The sequence below is a fragment of the Cebus imitator genome, unplaced genomic scaffold (genome assembly GCF_001604975.1).
Source record: "Cebus imitator isolate Cc_AM_T3 unplaced genomic scaffold, Cebus_imitator-1.0 Scaffold144, whole genome shotgun sequence".
NCBI classification, from domain to species: Eukaryota; Metazoa; Chordata; class Mammalia; order Primates; family Cebidae; genus Cebus; species Cebus imitator.
This window is the reverse complement of record NW_016107459.1, coordinates 764,995-785,875: the sequence shown is the minus strand read 5'-3', so window position 1 is coordinate 785,875 and position 20,881 is coordinate 764,995. Positions and strand designations below refer to the sequence as shown.

The following is a 20,881-nucleotide window of genomic DNA, read 5'->3' as shown; positions in this document are numbered from 1 at the left end:
CCCCCCCAAAAAAAAAAAAAAAAATAACATTGATGTCCAATTTTTAAAAATTAAAAACATCGACTTAAGTAGGCTACTTAATTCCTAAACTTTTACAGTTGCACCAATTTAATGATAAAATATAATAACTTAAAATTAAAATTTGCCTTCTACTCATATTTTAAATCTTGTAACTGGCAAAATTATTTATTAAAAGCAATGTTTGTCATCCTTTCTCTGGTTGTGACATTGTATCATTCTTTGTTTTTGTGACATATGCTTCTTCTTGTAAAGCAGCTGTTACGAAAGCTTAGTTTTTAATTAATGAGAATTAATGTCCTGAGAATTTTGTGAGTTTTTGATCACATCACGAATAGTTTGAGACTGTTGAAATGTGTCGCTTTTGGGATTTCTCCAACAGAAAACCAGATTCTCCCTCTCATGAAGACTAGACAAGCTATGTCTATTCTATGAGGCCGGTTATATGTTCAAATAGCATAGCTAGTTTCTCTTCATTCTGAAGATATTCTAGGAACTAGGATACAAAATTAGTCAAAAGATGTCACTGAGTCCTAAGTTGTATATAATATGAAGTCAAGATAGAGCCCTTAGATATGAAAAAAAATTCTCAAATTTGAACAATTTTTGTTTTGTCATTACTATTACATGGAAACAAAGCAAATGAATGGGAATTTGAAAAATTCAGGTTAAGAAATGAGAGATAGTTCTTTCATCTGTTTCTGTCCCAGCTGTAGGCTGAACCATCATGTGCTTTATCTGTTCCATGTCTCTGTGCAGCTGTATGAAATGAAGAAAACCATGAGGTTTCTAGTCTCCTGGAGGTACGGGTGAGTGGGCGGCCATCATCATGGTGGGCAGCCCGAAGGATACTTTACATTCATTGGGTTTACGTGCCATACTGCATCCTCTGTCTTAGATGACAGGAAAGGTAGCATAGAGTTTTAGCTGCAGTATCAAAAAGAGCCTGTATAAGAGTTACTATGTTTTGTTCTGTTGAGGTAATTTGAAACATTGCAGAGCATGAACTATCATCACTCATTAGATTTGCGGGGACAGAAAAGGAGTTATTGTGGTCTACATCATTCCGATGAGGACACCTAAGGGTAGGAGTCAGTCTCTGAATGGTATGCAGGTATCAGTAAGGATGAAGGGTTAGATAGTAATTTTCCTGTGGCTTATAGAAACTTTTCACGTTTCTGAAAATTTGGCTTCTTGGGCTGGCATGAAGTCAAATTGGTCTAAATTTCCAAATCTTTGGGGAGGTGGTCTGAACAAAGAAGACAATTTCAACTGGTGCTTGAGAGCTACTAAGATGAATTGCTGTAGTCAGTCAAACCAACCAAGAGGACTGTTCTGGTTTGGGGTGACTCATTCTGTAACATGGCCTCTGTATGCTGCATGTTGATATGGAGCCAGGAAAGAGATGAGTGGTAGGACATACCCAGACCCATTCCTAAACATTCATTTCTGCCATGCCCAGCTGCTTAGCACAGTGGCTTTCAATGTAATATGTTCTCTGTTAACACTAGTAGAATCGAATTCAATCTATCAAATCTTCTATAAATTATAGCTTATTCCCTGACTCTTCAGTGTCAGATAAGTAATTTCTACCTAGGGAAGTTCACATATGCTGCCTCATAAGAGGGTGCCTTCTAAAATATTTGTTGACAGGGTATCTACCAAAATTCATTGAAATGATAATTATGGCCATAGTTGTTAATCATTTATTAATATCCGATCATGAGGGTTGGCTATAAGATTTGTTTTTTGAAAGAAAAGTACTCTAAAAGGCAGCCAAATTTTAGTGAGTCCATTGTACTTTATCAGCCATCATGACATTTATATTTAAGAATAAAACCTATGTTGACCAGCACATAAACTCTTCCCTGCATGATTTACTATACTCATAATCCAGAACGTATTTCAGCATTGGAAAATTCTGATTATAAAAGAGTAATAACTTGTTATTCAATCGTGTGGCTTAAAAGTATCATGCAGGGTAAATGGATCTTCCCATTTTTTTTTTTAATTGATGAAGCAAAGTACTGTTCAACAAAGTCTATTTTTAAAAGTATTTATTCAGTTGACAGCCAATCCCAAACTAAAAGAGATGAAAAATAACATGATTATGAACATGACAAATTGTAGTTTAATGGTATGAGGAAGAAGTCAGTCTTACAACTTTACATATATATGATTAAACCAAAACCTGTGACTAAGTTCTGATGCGGTACAGTGATACCAGGTATCTTAATGATTCACCAGTGGAGTAAGTTAAACATCTGAATAGAATAAAAGTACTTGGATATAAGGTGTTTTGTCTTGTAGGGAAATAGCCAGGTTAGTCTAAGTGTTGCAAACCAGGGCAAACAATATGCCAAAGGACCAAGCATAGACAGAAAGGGAAACTGACCTTAGTTTTGCCACTAGCTATGACCATGGGGGTAAATAACCTGAGGCACTCATTTTCCCATATGTAAAAGTTGAATCAGATGATCTATGTGTCCCAAACAAAGAAGGAAAGATCCTAGAGATTTGTAGCTGAGGCTTCGTGAGAGGAGAAGGTGGAGCCTATATTTATAATTCATGAGGACCCTATGTTGATGTGATTAAAGGGTGGCAGAGTTTTAAAAAAGAAGACCCAGTTTACATTTTAGGTTGTCAGACGTTTGGGCATATCACAGCATCTTAGCATCTTATGTTTCCTGTTTTGTAAAATGAGGTCAATAGTGTAGATCTCTAAAGTTCCTCTTCGTTCCAATATTTAAAGAATTATTTGGATGGAACTTTAGAACAATGCAGAACTATTTTCTTTCTTTCTTTCTTTCTTTCTTTCTTTCTTTCTTTCTTTCTTTCTTTCTTTCTTTCTTTCTTTCTTTTAACTAAATCATGTTTTCAAAACACATTTTCAGATAGATATCCTTTAGGTGTGTTAAATGCTAGAAGAATTAAATACTGTTGTTCAAATGCAGAAAAATTATTAAAAACAATCTTAGAGCCTAAATTAATTCCCAAATTAATAGATTCAGCATGATGAATAGTTCTCTAGCAAAGCAATTTTAAATAAATAAATCCTAAGTTTAATAATTACCCTTGATTTTCTTTTGTTTTTTTTTAATCTTTTTTTTTTTTTTTTATGTAACAAACCCTCATCCTGATATTATAATGGTTGTATTGCTTACATGAAACAGGATAAATCTTTCCCAAAAAAGTGCTCACAGAGACATCCACAGAGAAAAACAAATATATTGTTGGTTCAAATAGTCTCAAATAGCAGAAAGGCAGTCTCTCATTGGTTTAGGACATCACTTAGTAATGGTTTAGAGAGTCACTCATTTTGGCATAGTTCTGCCAGTAAAACTTAGTGTTTTTTATGATTTAATTAACTCAAGATAAATTTTTAGAAAAATTTAGTTCAATCTGTGAGAGAGTAAACATTTTCAAATCTTACAGTTAAGACTTCAATAGTATGAGAGCAAGTTTAGAAAACATTTTTATTAGACAAATTATTTAGACAAATTATACACAGAAAGCTCTGTCACTCATAACTGAGGCCTCCAAAAAATGTTTTGTGTGTATAATAGGCAGTACATCAAAATAAGCCTATTTTAAATATTGTACATGGTTAACAGTTTGTTGATAGCTAAAATCACTGCAACATCTGGTATGTCCCTATATAGCTTGTTGTAAAGATTTTTTTTTGTTTTAAAATCAGAGTTGTAAATGAGATCATGAATGTTACAAGGGAAAACAAGTTGTGCATGCACTTAGGTACTTGTTACCCTGGAAACAAAATGGTTTTTGCATGATAAGAAATTTTTCTGCCTTACACAGTAGACAATATTTGAAGATTTAGTACAAAAACAGTGACAATACAAGATGCTCCCCAGAACAGAATTAGCATCAAAATATAATATATCTTAAGAATATACCTTTTAATTTCTCCTAAAGCAAATCACATAGGTTGATTCCTATATCAATCCTAGCCACAGAATGAATTAGATTAAAGTAAGTGTATGGCTGTGTAAAAACACAGAATAAGTTCTTGCTTCCTACTTACCACATTTTAATTTGATTACAAACAAAGTTCATTCTACATTTCTAACAAGTAAGAATGCTACTTTAAAAGGGTTGTGCACAAAGAGGCACTGTTTTTGCTGTCATCCTTCTATATACTCGGCACTAATGTAAAAAATACATAACTCCTCCAAATAGAACTAAATAAAAAGGGGGTTGAGTTGAGAGCCCATTATGGTTATTGTTTTCTTCTTTAGGATAATGAATGACAGTAATTTAAGGCCACATCAACAACCCCTCCCCAAGTATCATTATTGTATTGATTGACTTGCTGCTTTGGAAGAGGATATTTAACCTTCAATGATCTATGTTTAAACTCTTCTAGAGCTCTATGTGCTGCTGTGGATGTGGTTCAGCTAATAGCGTTTTTCATTCAGATAATTAATTAAAAGTAAAATTATCAAGGTTAGCTTTATACACTGCTGAATAACAAATGCAAAACCTATTCAAGTGAGTTACATCTAGGAACAAATATTAAATTGCCCTGGATGCTTTAATAACAAAAGTATAAAATATTTTCTGTTGGCAAACAATGCGAGTCAGAATAACATTAAAGCAACCTGCCTTTTCTAACTGAAAAGAACCCTTGCACTATACATAGTTCTTGTATACAATACTTTTGTTTAAACTAAAGCTTTATTAAATGAATTGCAATAGCAATGGCCGCCTTTGTATATATATACACATTAGATAGGTGCATATATATGTATATATATGAAATACTAATTTATTTAACACAATAGAGGCTTCTGCCATATGATAAAGTTTACTGTACATAAGAAAAAACTTTTAATACTGTACAATCACATAAAGGTCATATGCACTGTTGCAGTGCAAGAGTAGTTTTAACTGTAGTCTTGACTGGCATATTAATGGCTTTTTTGTAATCCTGCAAAATTGCATTCTCATCTTATGTGGCCTGAATGGTCTTTAAATTGTTTTATAAACACTGCAGGGGTTGCCTTTGGTCCACAGTTAAAGGACACTCAACAGCAGTGGAGCATTGTATGGATGCAGCAGAAGAATGTAAAAAGACTGAAGTTATTGCAATTGTATTTCTAAAAATAGAGAAATGTTACAGAAGAGGCCTTTATGTAAAGTTAATCCTGCATATGCTTTTAGTATGCTCAGTGCACATTTCCTATACTTGATGTACAGTATATGAAAAGCAGACTAATAGGATCCTAGTACACTACCTTCTTGGGGAACAAGTTGAGTAATGAAAAAACTTTGAGGAAAATGTACAGGAAGGGAGGGGAAAAGAGAGAAAATAATAGAGGAGAGAGAGGAGAGAGAAGGTGGGAGGAAAAAACTAGAATTGTTACTAATAATCCTGATTTTTTTAAACGTTACATCCATGTTAGTCCCACAATTTTACAGTTGCTCCTTGCAAAGGGAGTCCTAAAAAAGAAACAGTGAAGAGATTTGTTTGATGCTCATATGGAGGTGCCTCGGTCTGGATCATTACCCAGATTGAGCCCCAGGGTAGGAGTTGGTTGATAAGGAATAGATGACATTGTTTTTATAGGACTCCTGAAAAAGCCCCCATTAGGTGCCCTGTGCCTAAAAGGGCCAGTTCGGTGCTCAGGCACGTTGCCAAAAGTGAAACCAGAGGCAGCTTTAGCTGACAGTGTGCGGCTAAGAGTCTGGATCTGCTCTGGGATAAAGGTTGTTGTGGTAATATGAGTGTTCCTGAAATCACTGATTTGCTCCAGTGCTTGTCGTGTTGGCAAAGTGTCAATGTCCAGAGGGGTCAAGTCAATTGACGAGGTGGAAAACTGTTTATGGGGGCTGTCGTCATCTGTGCACAAGCTATTTACACGTCTATGGAGGTGCTCCAGGTCAATTTCCTTGTCATCCTGGAGATGAAGAAAAAGAAAATAAGGTTCTCATCAGTACTAGCTTCGATGGTTAAAAAAAAAAAAAGTAGTTCAGCAAACATGTAATTAACTGAACTCTGGGGTTTATTCATTTAACAAATATTTATTGAGCACCTAGTATGAGCCAGGCACTGTGCTAGGTTCTGGGGGTACCAATTCTGAGATAAGGTTATCTACAATAAATATTTTCCTTGCAGTAAAGGTTCTTAAGTGATCATATGCCACATGCAACTACAAAGATATGCAAGCAGTTGATGGGTGATTGCCATTCTATAAAAGGCAGGCCCAGGCAAAATTGTACCAATAGAAAGTATGGTTTTGGCAACTCTACCCCCTACTTCTTCGTTATACACGCTTCCTTCTTTTTCAGGGTGTCTCATTCCAAGTTAAATTTTTGTTCCTTTCAACCACTTACTCCTAACCTTAAATTTCCATTCTTGAAAGAAAATGATATAATAAGCTATTTCATACTAAAGTGTTAGTGACTGTTAAAGTGTTATTTCTTGTAAGCCAAAGATATGTGAGATTGTTTAGAGAGAGCAATACTCAACACAAAACAATTAATTTCTAACTGAGGGATTTTATGCACTCAAGGTATCTAGCACCCGAATCAGTCAATATTGTGAGGTCAGTGAGGTATTTAGGGACTCCTTCAAGTCAGGGCACGTGAGTGATAGCTTTAGTTTAGGGCTAGCTTTATGCTAACTGACTTCAAAACCAAAGACGCTTTAAGCTATGCTAATTGCGTCTTGGTAAGAAGGCAGTTAATAAACAAAAATGTAAGTAAAACCTCAGGTTTTGGAATTCAAAACAATTCATAAGTTTCCTATAATTTTCACTAAAAGTGAGTATTAAAGCCCAATATTTGAGAAATAAAACTGGAAAGAAATAAAATTATCCTTGTTATCTGTCTTACTTATTGCCAAACTCAATACATTAAATTTATGAGAATTTAAAATATCTATTAATCATAAGAGAAGAAAATATCTGCTTATGGGATCTGGATTAGCTGTCACTAGTTGGAACGGAGTATGTATTTTTTTCATTGTGCTATTATTGTGTTCCTCGGTGAAAAATATTTTGATGTGCATCACTGTTTTTCCTTCTCCCTTCTCATTTCAAAATTCAATAAAAAATATCCATTAATGCAACATTATCACTGAGACTTTAGAGGATTGAGACATAATTTCATGGTTCCCACAGCAACTATAACGTAGTCATCCATCAACAAATATAATAATGCAAAGTTTTAATGTCATATATAGTAATTCAAAATATAAGGGGCTTGGGGAATCCTTACTTTCGAGATTTTTAAAAATATGAAGTCTTAGCTATAATGTTGCATTAATGTGGTCTTTTGCATTGAATCAATGTCAACAGAGATACCAGAAGCTTATTTCACAAAGAAAATGCTACAATAAGACTGGATTAATTTGTTAATTTGTTCTTTATATATTTAGAATGTATGATCATTCACACAGGTAGGAAGCTAAAATTCATCTTTCCTAGAGTCAAGGTTTTCCTTAAAAATGATGCTGATCAATTTTGCATATAAGGTGATAAGAAGGAATCTTTATATTACTTTTGAAATCACTCTGTTTGAAAGAATATATTAACATGCAACAATTCATATGCAAATAAGAAATCATATTTATTGTGCATTAAGGTAGATCCTTTTAGCATTCACTTCAGGTATCAGTCAGCCACGTTCTAGTTATAGAAAGTTTAAAACTTTCTTTGAAACTATCCATCAACATCAAATCATTGGGCAAATTCAGATTGGTTTTTATTTCAATTTGTGAAGCTTTAGTGAATATGACTTCATTGGTTAAAATATTTTCACCCCTTTGGTTCAAAGGAAATAAGATAAATGAATCAATATTTAACTTCAGATTTTCCTTAATTTATAAGTCTCATACTTCATGATGAAAACAAGGCTCAGGTCACTATAAAAGAGATATGTATAATTCTGCAATTATTCTTTCAGATATTGAGATAAAATTTAATATGGCCCTGAAGTTAGGCTGACTCCAGAGTAAAGGAGAAAAATTGAATTGTGGATGTTTCTATGATGTAGATTTTGGATTTGATAAGCTTGGGGCCATCGAAGAGCTTCTACAGATCTAAATGTATACAGAAGGAGGCAGTCACTAGTGGTGAAGAGAAAATTCTGATCATTTTTCTTATAGTATTGTATTTTCGGAGGGCTAGTCTTAGACACATGAGGAATTTACTTACAAGTCAAAAAACTACGTGAAATAAAATGGTAAGTATCTCTGTGAACTGGTCAAAGGCATCATGGCTTTTAAAAATCATTGAATTAAAATTATGAGATTTGGGAGAATTTCAAAGCCCATTGTGGTACATGAAATTCTCAGTCTTTGAAACACTATAGTCTCCTCCACTGATCGGGGATATCCTAAAATGGAAATTGATATTGATCTTACCGATTTTTATATTTCACAACTTCATTTTTAATCCTCAAAGAAAGAAGAAACAAGGACCACCCCCTCCCTGGGTTCGTCCTCCCTGGAAATGCAGCCTGCTTGTTGATTCAATTTAGAGCCAAAGCTCTCAATCAAGTACCTCTTTTGATGGAACCCGGGAGCCTTTCCTCTTGTTCCACCACGTCTCCAGCATGGCTATGAAGCAGGAGAGGACAATTCCGGCAGCCAGGATACAAAAAACCCCTGCAAAGCTCTTTATGTCCAGGGCGCCTCCTTTCTGCTTTGTGTCCACTGAGGAGTACAGATCACACTGGCCATTCTTAGGCCACCATTTGTGCTTCAGGAGGTCCATGTCACCATTCTGCTGAAGCTCCAGGATCCTTGGGATAAAGAACACAAGCACGTGTTATCACAGACATAGTTATTGGCCTGGTTCACAACACATCCATTTATAATCCCACCTCTGTAGGATGGCGGCTGTCGAGGAGAAATGAATATATCAATCAGCTTGTAGATGGAATGCTGGGAAACAGAAGTCATCATTGCTTTGATTTGACAGACGGCATTGCACCACATAGCTTTCATCTCTCTTCACCTATCTACCCTCTCATCTTCCTCTCTCCTTTTCTTCCTATTCTTCTTTTGGTTTCATCATATAATTCTAAATATTTCCCTCCTGGTTTATTACAGTATATTTTTACAATCACATTTCAGAGGCACTGATTTTATATGCTTTCAAGCTGCTGCAGTTCTGTGTCCCTTCCTTACATCCAGAGTGATATTCTGGATCTTAATGCTTTTATAAAGAACGTTTTGCTGCTTAGAGCAAGATGCTGGCATAATGTCACCCAGCATATGCTACACACAAAGAAATTCAATTAAGAGGACCTATTATTTAACACAGTGTGAGAGAAAGCCTTGGGACAAGTTTCCAGTTGATAAAATACATCTTTTTTGGTTTTCCGCACAACTGATCTAGTTTCTCTTTTAATGCCAAAGGGGAAGTAATCTTACCTTGGAAAACAAGAAGAAAAGCTGACTAGAGGCTTTCAGAAGTAGTTAAATTCAAATAGGAAAAACCCTCTCCTTTTTCTTCTGCTTCTTCTTTTTCCCCTCCCCAGAGTCTGAGGGTAGCTGCAGACTGCAGCTGTTTAAAGTGTGTTTTTCTTACAGGAATTATTCTCAATTCCCAGTGCTTCTTAGGCTCTACCTGAGACCAACCTAGCTGTGGCCCTCCTCCAGCTGTGCCATTTTTCACAGGGCAAGGAAGATCGGGTCACGGTGGTGTGCCTGTACAGAGTGTTCATCGTCCTCTGGGTTCCCCAGAGTTTCCTGGACAAACAGCTTAGTGCTCTTCCAGGGCCTGCTAGGCCTATTCCCAGGGTAGGGTTGTCCTCCTGGCAGAAGATCTTACGGCCATGGGTGTACCATAGCTCTATAGGGCGGAGTTTGTAGAGTGTAGACAGAGCTCAGATGGGTGAGTTCAGGTGCATATGACTTTGTGTAGGAGACACTTCATTGTGCAATATGGAGCTGCAGATGGCGGGAGAGGGCCCCAGAGCCCTGTGCTCCTGGGTCAATGGTCAGTGTAGACCTCCTGGTTAGTCACATAGAAACTTGAACCTGTCCTCCTGGGGTCATGAGGGTATATTTGTCCAGATAAGAACATAGAGTATATTACATATAACAGGTTTTAGTTTAATGTCTAATTTTTACATAATTAGACTTAGGGTATGTGAACCCATATTTGTACTCTTGTCCAAGGTCTTGGATTATTTGGGGTGAGACTACTTAAAACTTAAGAAAGGAGAATGGAGTCAATCTGGAAGGAGTAAATTACTCACTTTCAGTGGCCTTTTTACCTGTTTCATGTCATCCACGTGGTTAGAACAAGCAACATGATAAAGGGAAGAAGAATTTGTGCATTGGAAGTGGGGTCAATGTTCAACCTGAGTTAAACAAGAGTGAGACCCGCCATGGAGGTTCTGCTGGAGCGCTGGTCTCACATCCCTGTCATCTCCCCCAGACTATTCCACAGCCTCAGCTCTGGCGCCTCGTGTGGGCACTCCAGGACTGAGACTGTACTGAAACCTCCCCGACTACCCAGACTTTTTCTCCATGCTTCTTATGAAATGTATCTTTCTAGAGTGTTTCTAGAAGGGTGATTAATTTGATTAATTGAATTTACTAAAGTGATTATGAATATTAATGGGTTATATGTCACCCTTATTCCAGCCTCCATCCCAGACAAAGCCATTTGCATTTCCTGAATTTCCAAAAGTGCATTTCACGGCAAACCGGTACCTAGAAGGCCTCTGTAAGAAAAGGACTTTGCGGTCATTAATTTTGAGAAACATACTCTTGAGAATTTACAAAGATGTGAGCCTATTAAAGGCTCTAAGAAGACCAGCAGAAAAGAAAACTGCATGATTTTTTTTTTTTTAACTCAGCATTTCCCAAACTTATGACTTTCATTCCCCTTCCCTCATTTTGCTGTCCGAGTAACAGGTTTAAGAAATATACATGGAAATAATCTCTTGATTTAAAGAAGCAACTACTTGTAGAAATTTCCAGCACTATGTTAGGCAACAGACAAAATCATGGTATCAAAATTACTTTGTTGGTCTATTCATGAATATCATTTAAATGACGTTGGCACTGCTAACCGATAGGTATAAAGCTTCAGTTATGCAAGAGGAAAACGTTCTAGAAAACTACTGTACAACATTGTACCTGTAGTTAACAATACTGTATTGTACATTAAAAATTTTGTTAGTAGAATAGCACTCACGTTAAGCATTCTTACCATAATAATAAAAAATAATGGCACACCACTTAGGTATTTGCCCACCTAAACACTCTAGGTAGTCAGAGCACCATTGAATAACTTTAAGGAAAAATTTAGTCATCCTTGAACAAATAATTCTTCTTAAATTTGTGTTTATAAGTACTTGCAGTTATAAAAGGCAACCACGGCAACACTTGCTTAGTGAGAATACATCTGGGCACAAAATGAGATCCTGTTTCCCTGCTGTCTTATTTGCATCACACCATATTGCTCGGTAGCCATGTGATATGGTTTGGCTCTGTGTCTCCACAGAAATCTCACCTTGTAATAATCTCCAGGTGTCAAGTGTGGAACCAGGTGGAGATAATTACATCACAGGGGTGGTTTCCCTCATGCTGTTCTTGTGATAGTGAGTAAGTTCTCATGAGAGCTGATGATTTTACAAGGGGCTTCCCCTTTGCTCAGCACTCATTCTCTCTCCTGCTGCCCTGTGAAGAGGTGCCTTCCGCCATGATTTTAAGTTTCTGAGGCCTTCCCTGCCATGGGGAACTGTGAGTCAATTAAACCTCTTTTCTTTATAAATGACCCAGGCTTTGGTATTTCTTCACAGCAGTGAGAGAACAAACTAATACTCTGTGAAAGTATAAGAATTTTCCTTCATAGCATTTATCATCATTTATAATTACTGGATTAATCTATTCCATTTTCTAGAGTGTGTACTCATCATCCTCCATATTGCCTACTACAAAGCAGGTGCATATTTATTGATGGAGTATACTCAACACAGCTTTTGGTAAATTAATCCTAAACCCCGATCTCAGATCCTATTTTTTTTCTTATGATTGATGCTGTTTTCTAATTTATTCATTTCCTGTCTTATTCATCTATCCATTTAATAAAGATCTGAAGAATGACTTCCAGACATTTCCTTGGGTACAAAATTTATTCTAAACCATGACTGTACATTCCACTAGAGTGGCTTAAGTGACACTGTGAAACCATTTTTTAAATTTCCTCAGTTCATGTTCATTCCTTCTTTCATTCAGGAATTGATTTACTGCCTACACTTTCTTCTTAGTGGTATTTGGGGACCTTTATTTATTTGCTTTTGTCTCCTTATTTTTTATAAACCTGGAAAATATTTTGGCCTTAAAAATAAATATTGGGCCTTCCAAGCCTGTCCCAGAGCCTGGCAAGTCCCTTTCCCAGAACACTTGATCCCCAGCCTGGCAGGTCTGTGGCCCAGGTGGGATTTCCAGGACAGGCCAGTCATCAAGAAGCCAGAAGACCAACTGCCCTTCTTTTCGTGCTAAGAGACAGGCTTGAGGAAAGATCCAAGATGGCTGAATAGGAACATCTCTGGAGTGTAGTTCCCAGCGAGAACACAGACAGTGAGTGATCACTGCATTTCCAAACGAGTTTTTACTACTTACAGACCAGGTGATTCCCAGGTGGAAAAGCACCATGAGTTTCCAGCACAGCTGTTTCAGCTGGCACAGCAGGTCTCCACACAAAAACTCACACAAATCTGGGTGGCTGTTTCAACTGGTGCCTGGAACACCTGGGAGACAGAGTTGTCTGTTCAACTGAAAAAAAAGGAGGCTGAAACAGAAAGCCAGGTGATCTGGCTCAGCTGGTCCCACCCCCACAAAGACCAGCAATCTGAAATGCTCTGGATTGAGACTTTCACAGCAAGCACAGCTGGACCCAGGATGGTCCAATTCTGTGGGGGGAAGGGAACCACCATTACTGAGGCCATCCACCACAACCGAGGCAGTCCAACATTACTGAGGCAGTTCATGATTAGTGAGGCAGTCCACCATTACTGAGGCAATCTGCCATTACTGAGGCAGACCGCCAGTACAGAGGCAGTCCTCCATTACTGAGGCAGACCACCATTACTGAGGCAGTTCTAACTATACCTCTATAAATAAAACTGCAAAGAAATTCACACAGCAGCTGGGCAGAGCCCACAGCAGCTCAGCAACGCCTCTACTGGCAGACTGTGACTAGGCAGGACATCTCTGAAAAAAGGCAGCAGCACCTCATAACTTACAAATAAAGCCCCACCTTCCCAGGACAGAGCACCTGAGAAAAAAAGGTGGTTATGAGTTCCGCTGCAGCAGACTTAAACATACCTGCCTAGCAGATCTGAATGGAACAATGGAACTCACAGCTCAATACTTGAGCTCCTATAAGGGACAGACAGTCTCCTCAAGCAGCTCCCCTACCCCCACATATCCAAAAAGACACCTCATAAAGTAGAGCTTAGGTTGACATCTGGTGGGTATGCTGGGACAAAGATAGCAGAAGAAGAAATTGGCAGCAACCCTTATTGTTCTGCAGCCACTGCAGGTGATCCCCAGGCAAGTAGGGTCTGGAGTGGACCTCCAGCAGTCCTACAGCAGAGGTTCCTGACTGTTAGAAGGAAAACTAAAAAACAGAAAGAAATAACTTCATCTTCAACAAAAAGGACATCCACTCAGAGACCCCATCTGAAAGTCACCAACTACAAAGACCACAGGTAGATAAATCCACAAAGATGGGAAGAAACCAGTGCAAAAAGGATGAAAACACCCCAAACCAGAACACCTCGCCTCCTCCCAGGGATCACAACTCTTCACCAGCAAAGGAAAAAAGCTGGATGGAGAATGAGTCTGGTGAATTGACAGAAACAGGCTTCAGAAAGTGGATAATAACAAACTTCTCTGAGATAAAAGAACATGTTCTAACCCAATGCAAAGAAACTAAGAACCTTGAAAAAAGGTTTGACAAAATGCTAATGAGAATAAAAAGCTTAGAAAAGAATATAAATAACTTACTGGAGTTGAAAAACACAACATGAGAACTTCATGAAGCATACACAAGTTTCAATAGTGTAATCAACCAAGAAGAAAAAGAATATCAGAAATTGAAGATCAACTCAATGAAATAAAATGAAAAGGCAAGATTAAAAAGTGAAAATGAAATGAACAAAGCCTACAAGAAATATGGGATTATGTGAAAAGACCTAATCTACGTTTGATAGGTGTACCTGAATGTGACATAGAGAATGAATCCAAGCTGGGAAACACTCTTCAGGATATTATCCAGGAGAACTTCCCCAACATAGCAAGACAAGCCAACATTCAGGTCTAGGAAATACAGAGAACACCACAAAGATATTCCTCAAAAAGAGCAACCCTAAGGCACATAATCCTCAGATTCACCAGGGTTCAAATGAAGGAAAAAATGCTAAGGGCAGCCAGAGAGAAAGGTCGGGTTACCCACAAAGTGAAGCCCATCAGTCTCACAGTGGATCTCTCAGCAGAAACTCCACAAGCCAGAAGAGAGTGGGGGCCAATATGCAACATCCTTAAAGAAAAGAACTTTCAACCTATAATTTCATATCCAGCCAAAATAAGCTACACAGGTGAAGCAGAAATAAAATCCTTTACAAACAAGAAATTGCTGAGAGATTTCATCACCACCAGGCCTGCCTTAAAACAGCTCCTGAAAGAAGCACTAAACATAGAAGGGAACAACGAATACCAGCCACTCCAAAAACATACCAAATGGTAAAGAGCATCCACATAATGAAGAAACTGCATAAACTAATGGGCAAAACAACCAGCTAGCATCAAAATCGAAGATCAAATTCATACATAACAATATTAACCTTAAATGTAAATGGGCTAAATGCCCCAATCGAAAGACACAGACTGGCAAATTGGATAAAAAGTCAAAACCCATTGGTGTGCTGTATCCAGGAAACTCATCTCACATGCAAGGACACACATAGGCTCAAAATAAAGGGATGGAGGAAGATTCACCAGGCAAATGGAGAGCAAATTAAAAAAAAAAGCAGGAGTTGCAATCCTAGTCTCTGATAAAATAGACTTTAAACCAACAAAGATCAAAAGAGACAAAAAAGGGCATTACATAATGGTAAAAGGATCAATGCAACAGGAAGAGCTAACAGTCCTAAATATATACGCACCCAATACAGGAGCACCCAGATACATAAGTTCTTAGTGACCTACAAAGAGACTTAGACTCCCGCACAATAATAGTGGGAGACTTTAACACTCCACTGTCAATATTAGACAGATAAAAGAGACAGAAAATTAACAAGGATATCCAGGACATGAACTCAGCTCTGGATCAAGCAAACCTAATAGACATTTACAGAACTCTCCACCCCAAATCCACAGAATATACATTCTTCTCAGCAGCACATCACACCTACTCTAAAATTGACCACATAATTGGAAGTAAATCACTCCTCAGCAAATACAAAAGAATGGAAATCATAACAGTCTCTCAGACCACAGTGCAATCAAAACAGAACTCGGGATTGAGAAGCTAACTCAGAAATGCACAACTTCAGGGAAACTGAACAACTAGCTCTTGAATATTGACTGGATAAACAATGAAATGAAGGCCAGAATAAAGATGTTCTTCAAAACCAGCGAGAATGAAGACACAACGTACCAGAATCTCTGGAACACATTTAAAGCAGTGTCTAGAAGGAAATTTATAGCAATAAATGTCCACATGAGAAGCAAGGAAAGATCTAAAATTGACACCCTATCATCAAAATAGAAAGAGCTAGAGGAGCAGGACCAAAAAAACTCAAAACGTAGCAGAAGACAAGAAATAACTAAGATCAGAGCAGAACTGAAGGAGATAGAGACACAAAAAACCCTTCAAAAAAATCAATAAATCCAGGAGCTTTTTTTTTTGAAAAGATTAAGAAAATAGACAGACCTCTAGCCAGAAAAATAAAAAAGAAAAGAGAGAATAATCAAATAGATGTAATAAAAAACCATAAAGGGGATATCACCACCAATTCCACAGAAATATAAACTACCATCAGAGATAACTACAAACAACTCTATGCACATAAACCAGTAAACCAGGAAGAAATGAATAAATTCCAGGACACTTGCACCCTCCCAAGCCTAAACCAGGGGAAGTCGAAACCCTGAATAGACCAGTAACATGGGCTGAGGTTGAGGCAGCAATGAATAGCCTACCAACCAAAAAAAACCTCAGGTCTAGATGGGTTCACAGCCGAATTCTACCAGACATACAAAGAGGAGTTGGCATCACTATTCTTAAAGTATTCCAAACAAACTGAAAAGAGGGAATCCTTCCCAAATCATATTATGAGACCAACATCATCCTGATACCAAAACCCGGCAGAGACTCAAGAAGAAAAGAAAACTTCAGGCCAATATCCAAGATGAACATAGATGCAAAAATCTTCAATAAAATACTGGCAAACTGATTGCAACAGCACATCAAAAGGCTTATCCATCACAATCAAGTAGGCTTTGTCCTGGGGATGCAAGGCTGGGTCAATATATGCAAGTGTATAAACATAATCCACCACAAAAAGAGAACCAAAGACAAAAACCCCATGATTATCTCAATAGATGCAGAGAAGGCCTTTGATAAAATTCAACAGCCCTTAATGCTAAAAACTCTCAATAAACTAGCTATCAATGGAACATATCTCAAAATAATTAAAGCTATTCATGACAAACCCACAGCCAATATCATACTGAATGGGCTAAAACTGGAATCATTCCCTTTGAAATCTGGCACTAGACAAGGATGCCCTCTCTCACCACTCCTATTCAATATAGTATTGGAGTTCTAGCCAGAGCAATCAGGCATGAAAAAGAAATAAAGCGTATTCAATTAGGAAAGGAGAAAGTCAAATTGTCTCTATTTGCAGACAACATGATTGCATATTTAAAAGGCCCCATTGTCTCAGCCCCAAATCGCCTGAAACTGATAAGCAACTTCACCAAAGTCTCAAGATACAAAATCAATGTGCAGAAATCATAAGCATTCCTATACACTAATAACAGACTTAAAGACAGCCAAATCAAGAATGAATTGCCATTCAGAGTTCCTAGAAAGAGAATAAAATACCTAGGAATACAACTAACAAAGAATGTAAAGGACCTCTTCAAGGGGAACTACAAACCACTGCTAAAGGAAATAACAGAGGACAAAAACAGATGAAAAAACATTCCATGCTCATGGTTAGGAAGAATCAGTATTGTGAAAATGGCCATACTGTCAAAGATAATTTATAGATTCGATGCTATCCCCATCAAGCTACATTTGACCCTCTCCACAGAACTGGAAAAAACCACCTTAAACTTCATATGGAACCAAAAGAGAGCCCGCATAGCCAAGTCAATTCTAAGCAAAAAGAACAAAGCCGGAGGCATCATGCTACCTGACTTCAAACTATACTACAAGGCCACAGTAATCAAAACAGCATGGTACTGGTGCCAAAACAGAGATATAGACCAATGGAACAGAACAGAGGCCTCAGAGGCAACGCAACACATCTACAACCATCTTATCTTTGACAAACCTGACAAAAACAAGCAATGGGGAAAGGATTCCCTGTTTAATAAATGGTATTGGGAAAACTGGCTAGCTACATGCAGAAAGCAGAAACTGGACCCCTTCCTGACACCTTACACTAAAATTAACTCCAGATTGATTAAAGACTTAAACATAAGACCTAACACCATAAAAAATCCTAGAAGAAAACGTAGGCAAACCCATTCAGGACATAGGCATAGGCAAGAACTTCATCACTAAAATACCAAAAGCAATGGCAACAAAAGCCAAAATAGAAAGATGGGATCTAATTAAACTCCACAGCTACTGCACAGCAAAAGAAACAATCATTAGTGTGAATTGGCAACCAACAGAATGGGAAAAATTTTTGCAATCTACCCGTCTGACAAAGGGATAATATCCAGAATCTTCAAAGAACTAAAACAGATTTACAAGAAAAAAACAAAGAAACCCATTCAAAAGTGTGTGAAGGACTTTAACAGACACTTTTCAAAAGAAGACATATATGAGGCCAACAAACATGAAAAAATGCTCATTATCACTGGTCATTAGAGAAATGCAAATCAAAACCACATTGAGATACCCTCTCACCCCAGTTAGAATGGCAATCATTTAAAAATCTGGAGACAACAGATGCTGGAGAGGATGTGGAGAAATAGGAAAACTTTTACACTGTTGGTGGGAGTGTAAATCAGTTCACCCATTGTGGAAGACAGTGTGGCGATTCCTCAAGGACCTAGAAACAGAAATATCATTTGACCCAGCAATCCCATTACTGGGTATATATCCAAAGGATTATAAATCATTCTATTATAAAGACACATGCCCATGTATGTTCCTTATGGCACTGTTTACAATAGCAAAGACCTGGAACCAACCCAAATGCCCATTGATGATAGACTGGACAAGGGAAATGTGGCACATATACACCATGAAATACTATGGAGCCATAAAAAATGATGAGTTCATGTCCAATGAACTCCCACCAACAGTGTAAAAGTTTTCCTATTTCTCCACATCCTCTCCAGCATCTGTTGTCTCCAGATTTTTAAATGATTGCCATTCAAACTGGGGTGAGAGGGTATCTCAATGTGGTTTTGTAGGGACATGTATGAACCTGGAAACCATAATTCTCAGCCAACTGACACAAGAACAGAAAATCAAACACTGCATGTTCTCACTCATCGGGGGGTGTCGAATAATGAGAACACATGGACACAGGGAGGTGAGCATCACACACTGGGATCTATTGGGGGAGACTAGGGGAGGGACAGTGGGGTAGCGAGGTTGGGGAGGGATAACATGGGAGAAATGCCAGATATAGGTGATGGGGGTGATGGAGGCAGCAAACCACATTGTCATGTATGTACCTATGCAACAATCCTGCATGATCTGCACATATTCCCCAGAAGCTAAAGTGCAATAAAATATTTAAAAAAACAAATATTGAATTATATATTATACCTCACCTATTTGAATTCTAATAGGAATTGAAAGCCTTAAACAAACAAACAGAAAAAGATCATTTCATTGCAGAATTTTAGGTTCAGCCAGCTGGGCGATAGGTGTTCACTGAGGGGAAAGAAGGAAGCACCTTCTCTAGGTGCTTCAAGTACCACTATGTCACAAAGATCTCGTATGGTTTATTTTATGCTCACTGTAGCACAAGTGGCTAGGGCACTGCAGGCAGATCCCATCTTTGGGGATGTACAGAGCACTTGGAACCATATGATTCCTCAGTCACCCCGGAAAACAGATTCCAGGAATACAGGCTGGCATGGGCTACAAGTGACAGAAGGGAATGAAAGTGTTCTCTAAGTCCAGAGTTCTGTCATAACATTTTGCTACAAAATCTAGTGCTCCTGGAATTTCTATCAGGAAGAACTCACCACAGCCTCCTTTTTATTCTTTAACAAAAACCCAATTTAAAGATGAAGTTAAGCAAGTGCGGTAAAATATAATGCACTGCCTGAAAGATGAACAGGATGAATTCTTATAATAAACAAAGAGATACATTCTCTTCAAATCTTCCCAAAGCACTGCCTTCCCCTTTTCTTTGAGACAGAGTCTCACTCTGTTGCCAGGCTGGAGTGCAGTGGTGTGATCTCGGCTCACTGAAATGTCTGCCTCCTGGGTTCAAGCGATTATGGTCAAGAGCTCCAGACCATCCTGGCCAACATAGTGAAACCCCATCTCTGCTAAAAATACAAAATTAGCTGGGCCTGGTGGCAAGCGCCTGTTGTCCCAGCTACTGGGGAGCACTGGCCTTTTAAATGAAACTTGAAAAAACACCTAAAGCAAAGTTGTACCTTGTAATTACAAGCAACAATAATGTGTGTGTGTGTGTGTGTGTGTGTGAATGCAAAGATCGAGTTGCAAAATTCTTAATGAATACAAGAAAAACTTTTGAATTTATGAAATGATAATGTTCAGTTTGGTGTACAATTTCCACAAGATGGCAGTCTTTGCTCATAGAGAGCAAAGAGTTACTGTGGTTATAGTTAATCTGTAGGATTGAAGTGAAGTACATAGGCTTCTTGGGGCTGTAAATACTTAACTATTAGAAATAAATTTAGCTATTAGACGGTGATGAACAATTGGATGGCTAAAATCTCTTTTTGGAGTGTAGTCAGAAAAATGCCTGCCATTTTTACCCCATGGTGATGCATAACAACACTTACTTTTGAGAATTATTGTGCTGTGAATTAATGAAACCACACATAAAGGTCTCAGTGAGCAAGATGCATGAAACGCTCATTGCTTGGCATGTGGAAGGCTACTGCAACACTAAAGCTAGACTTACTATGGTGACATGTATGACTATTGTTCTTTCTTTGGACCTGTTCCGGTACATACTTCTTAATGGAGAATTATATGCCCGTATGATCAATGAATGATTGATTCACTGACAAGGACATCTTATTTCCCTTTTTCATCCAAAATATTAATACATTTGTGATCTCATTGAACAGAAACATTTTAGAAGTCCATAAAGCCTAACTGCAATTTGAAAATGGCTAATAGATCAGTCCTGCATGCATGGAATTCTTTATTGGTAAAAAAAGAACAAATTTCAGGGGAAGGCAGTAGGGGAATCAAAAGATCCTTCTTTCATATTAAAATGAAAGCAATCCAACAGATTTAGGCATTCTTGAAGAGTTTTTTACTTACTTTGAAGATAATAGCCTCATTTGTGTTTGAGACTCACATTCATTTTTGATCCCTTATCATTTTTAGTCACTACTCTAGGAACTGATTTTCAAATTAATTTGTTTGCTACAAAACAGGTTGCCAAAAGTTGGATGCAAATGTCTAAT

General features: G+C 37.8%; 1 protein-coding gene across 2 annotated transcripts in view; it reads right to left on the bottom strand.

The window, feature by feature from the left end:
* The window catches only part of GRID2 (glutamate ionotropic receptor delta type subunit 2), a 731,875-nt gene that overhangs the window by 30,887 nt on the left and 680,107 nt on the right, over positions 1–20,881 (bottom strand). Inside the window, exons 14-15 of one of the 2 annotated variants that reach the window (XM_017542400.2) lie at positions 8,544–8,784; positions 3,231–5,936 (exon numbers count right to left, since the gene is read on the bottom strand). In XM_017542400.2, the coding sequence (XP_017397889.1) occupies positions 5,514–5,936; positions 8,544–8,784 (664 nt within the window). In that variant the 3' untranslated portion in view covers positions 3,231–5,513. Of the gene's footprint in view, positions 1–3,230; positions 5,937–8,543; positions 8,785–20,881 lie in introns of those variants that run through there. The other variant, XM_037743424.1, reaches the window with a different exon arrangement.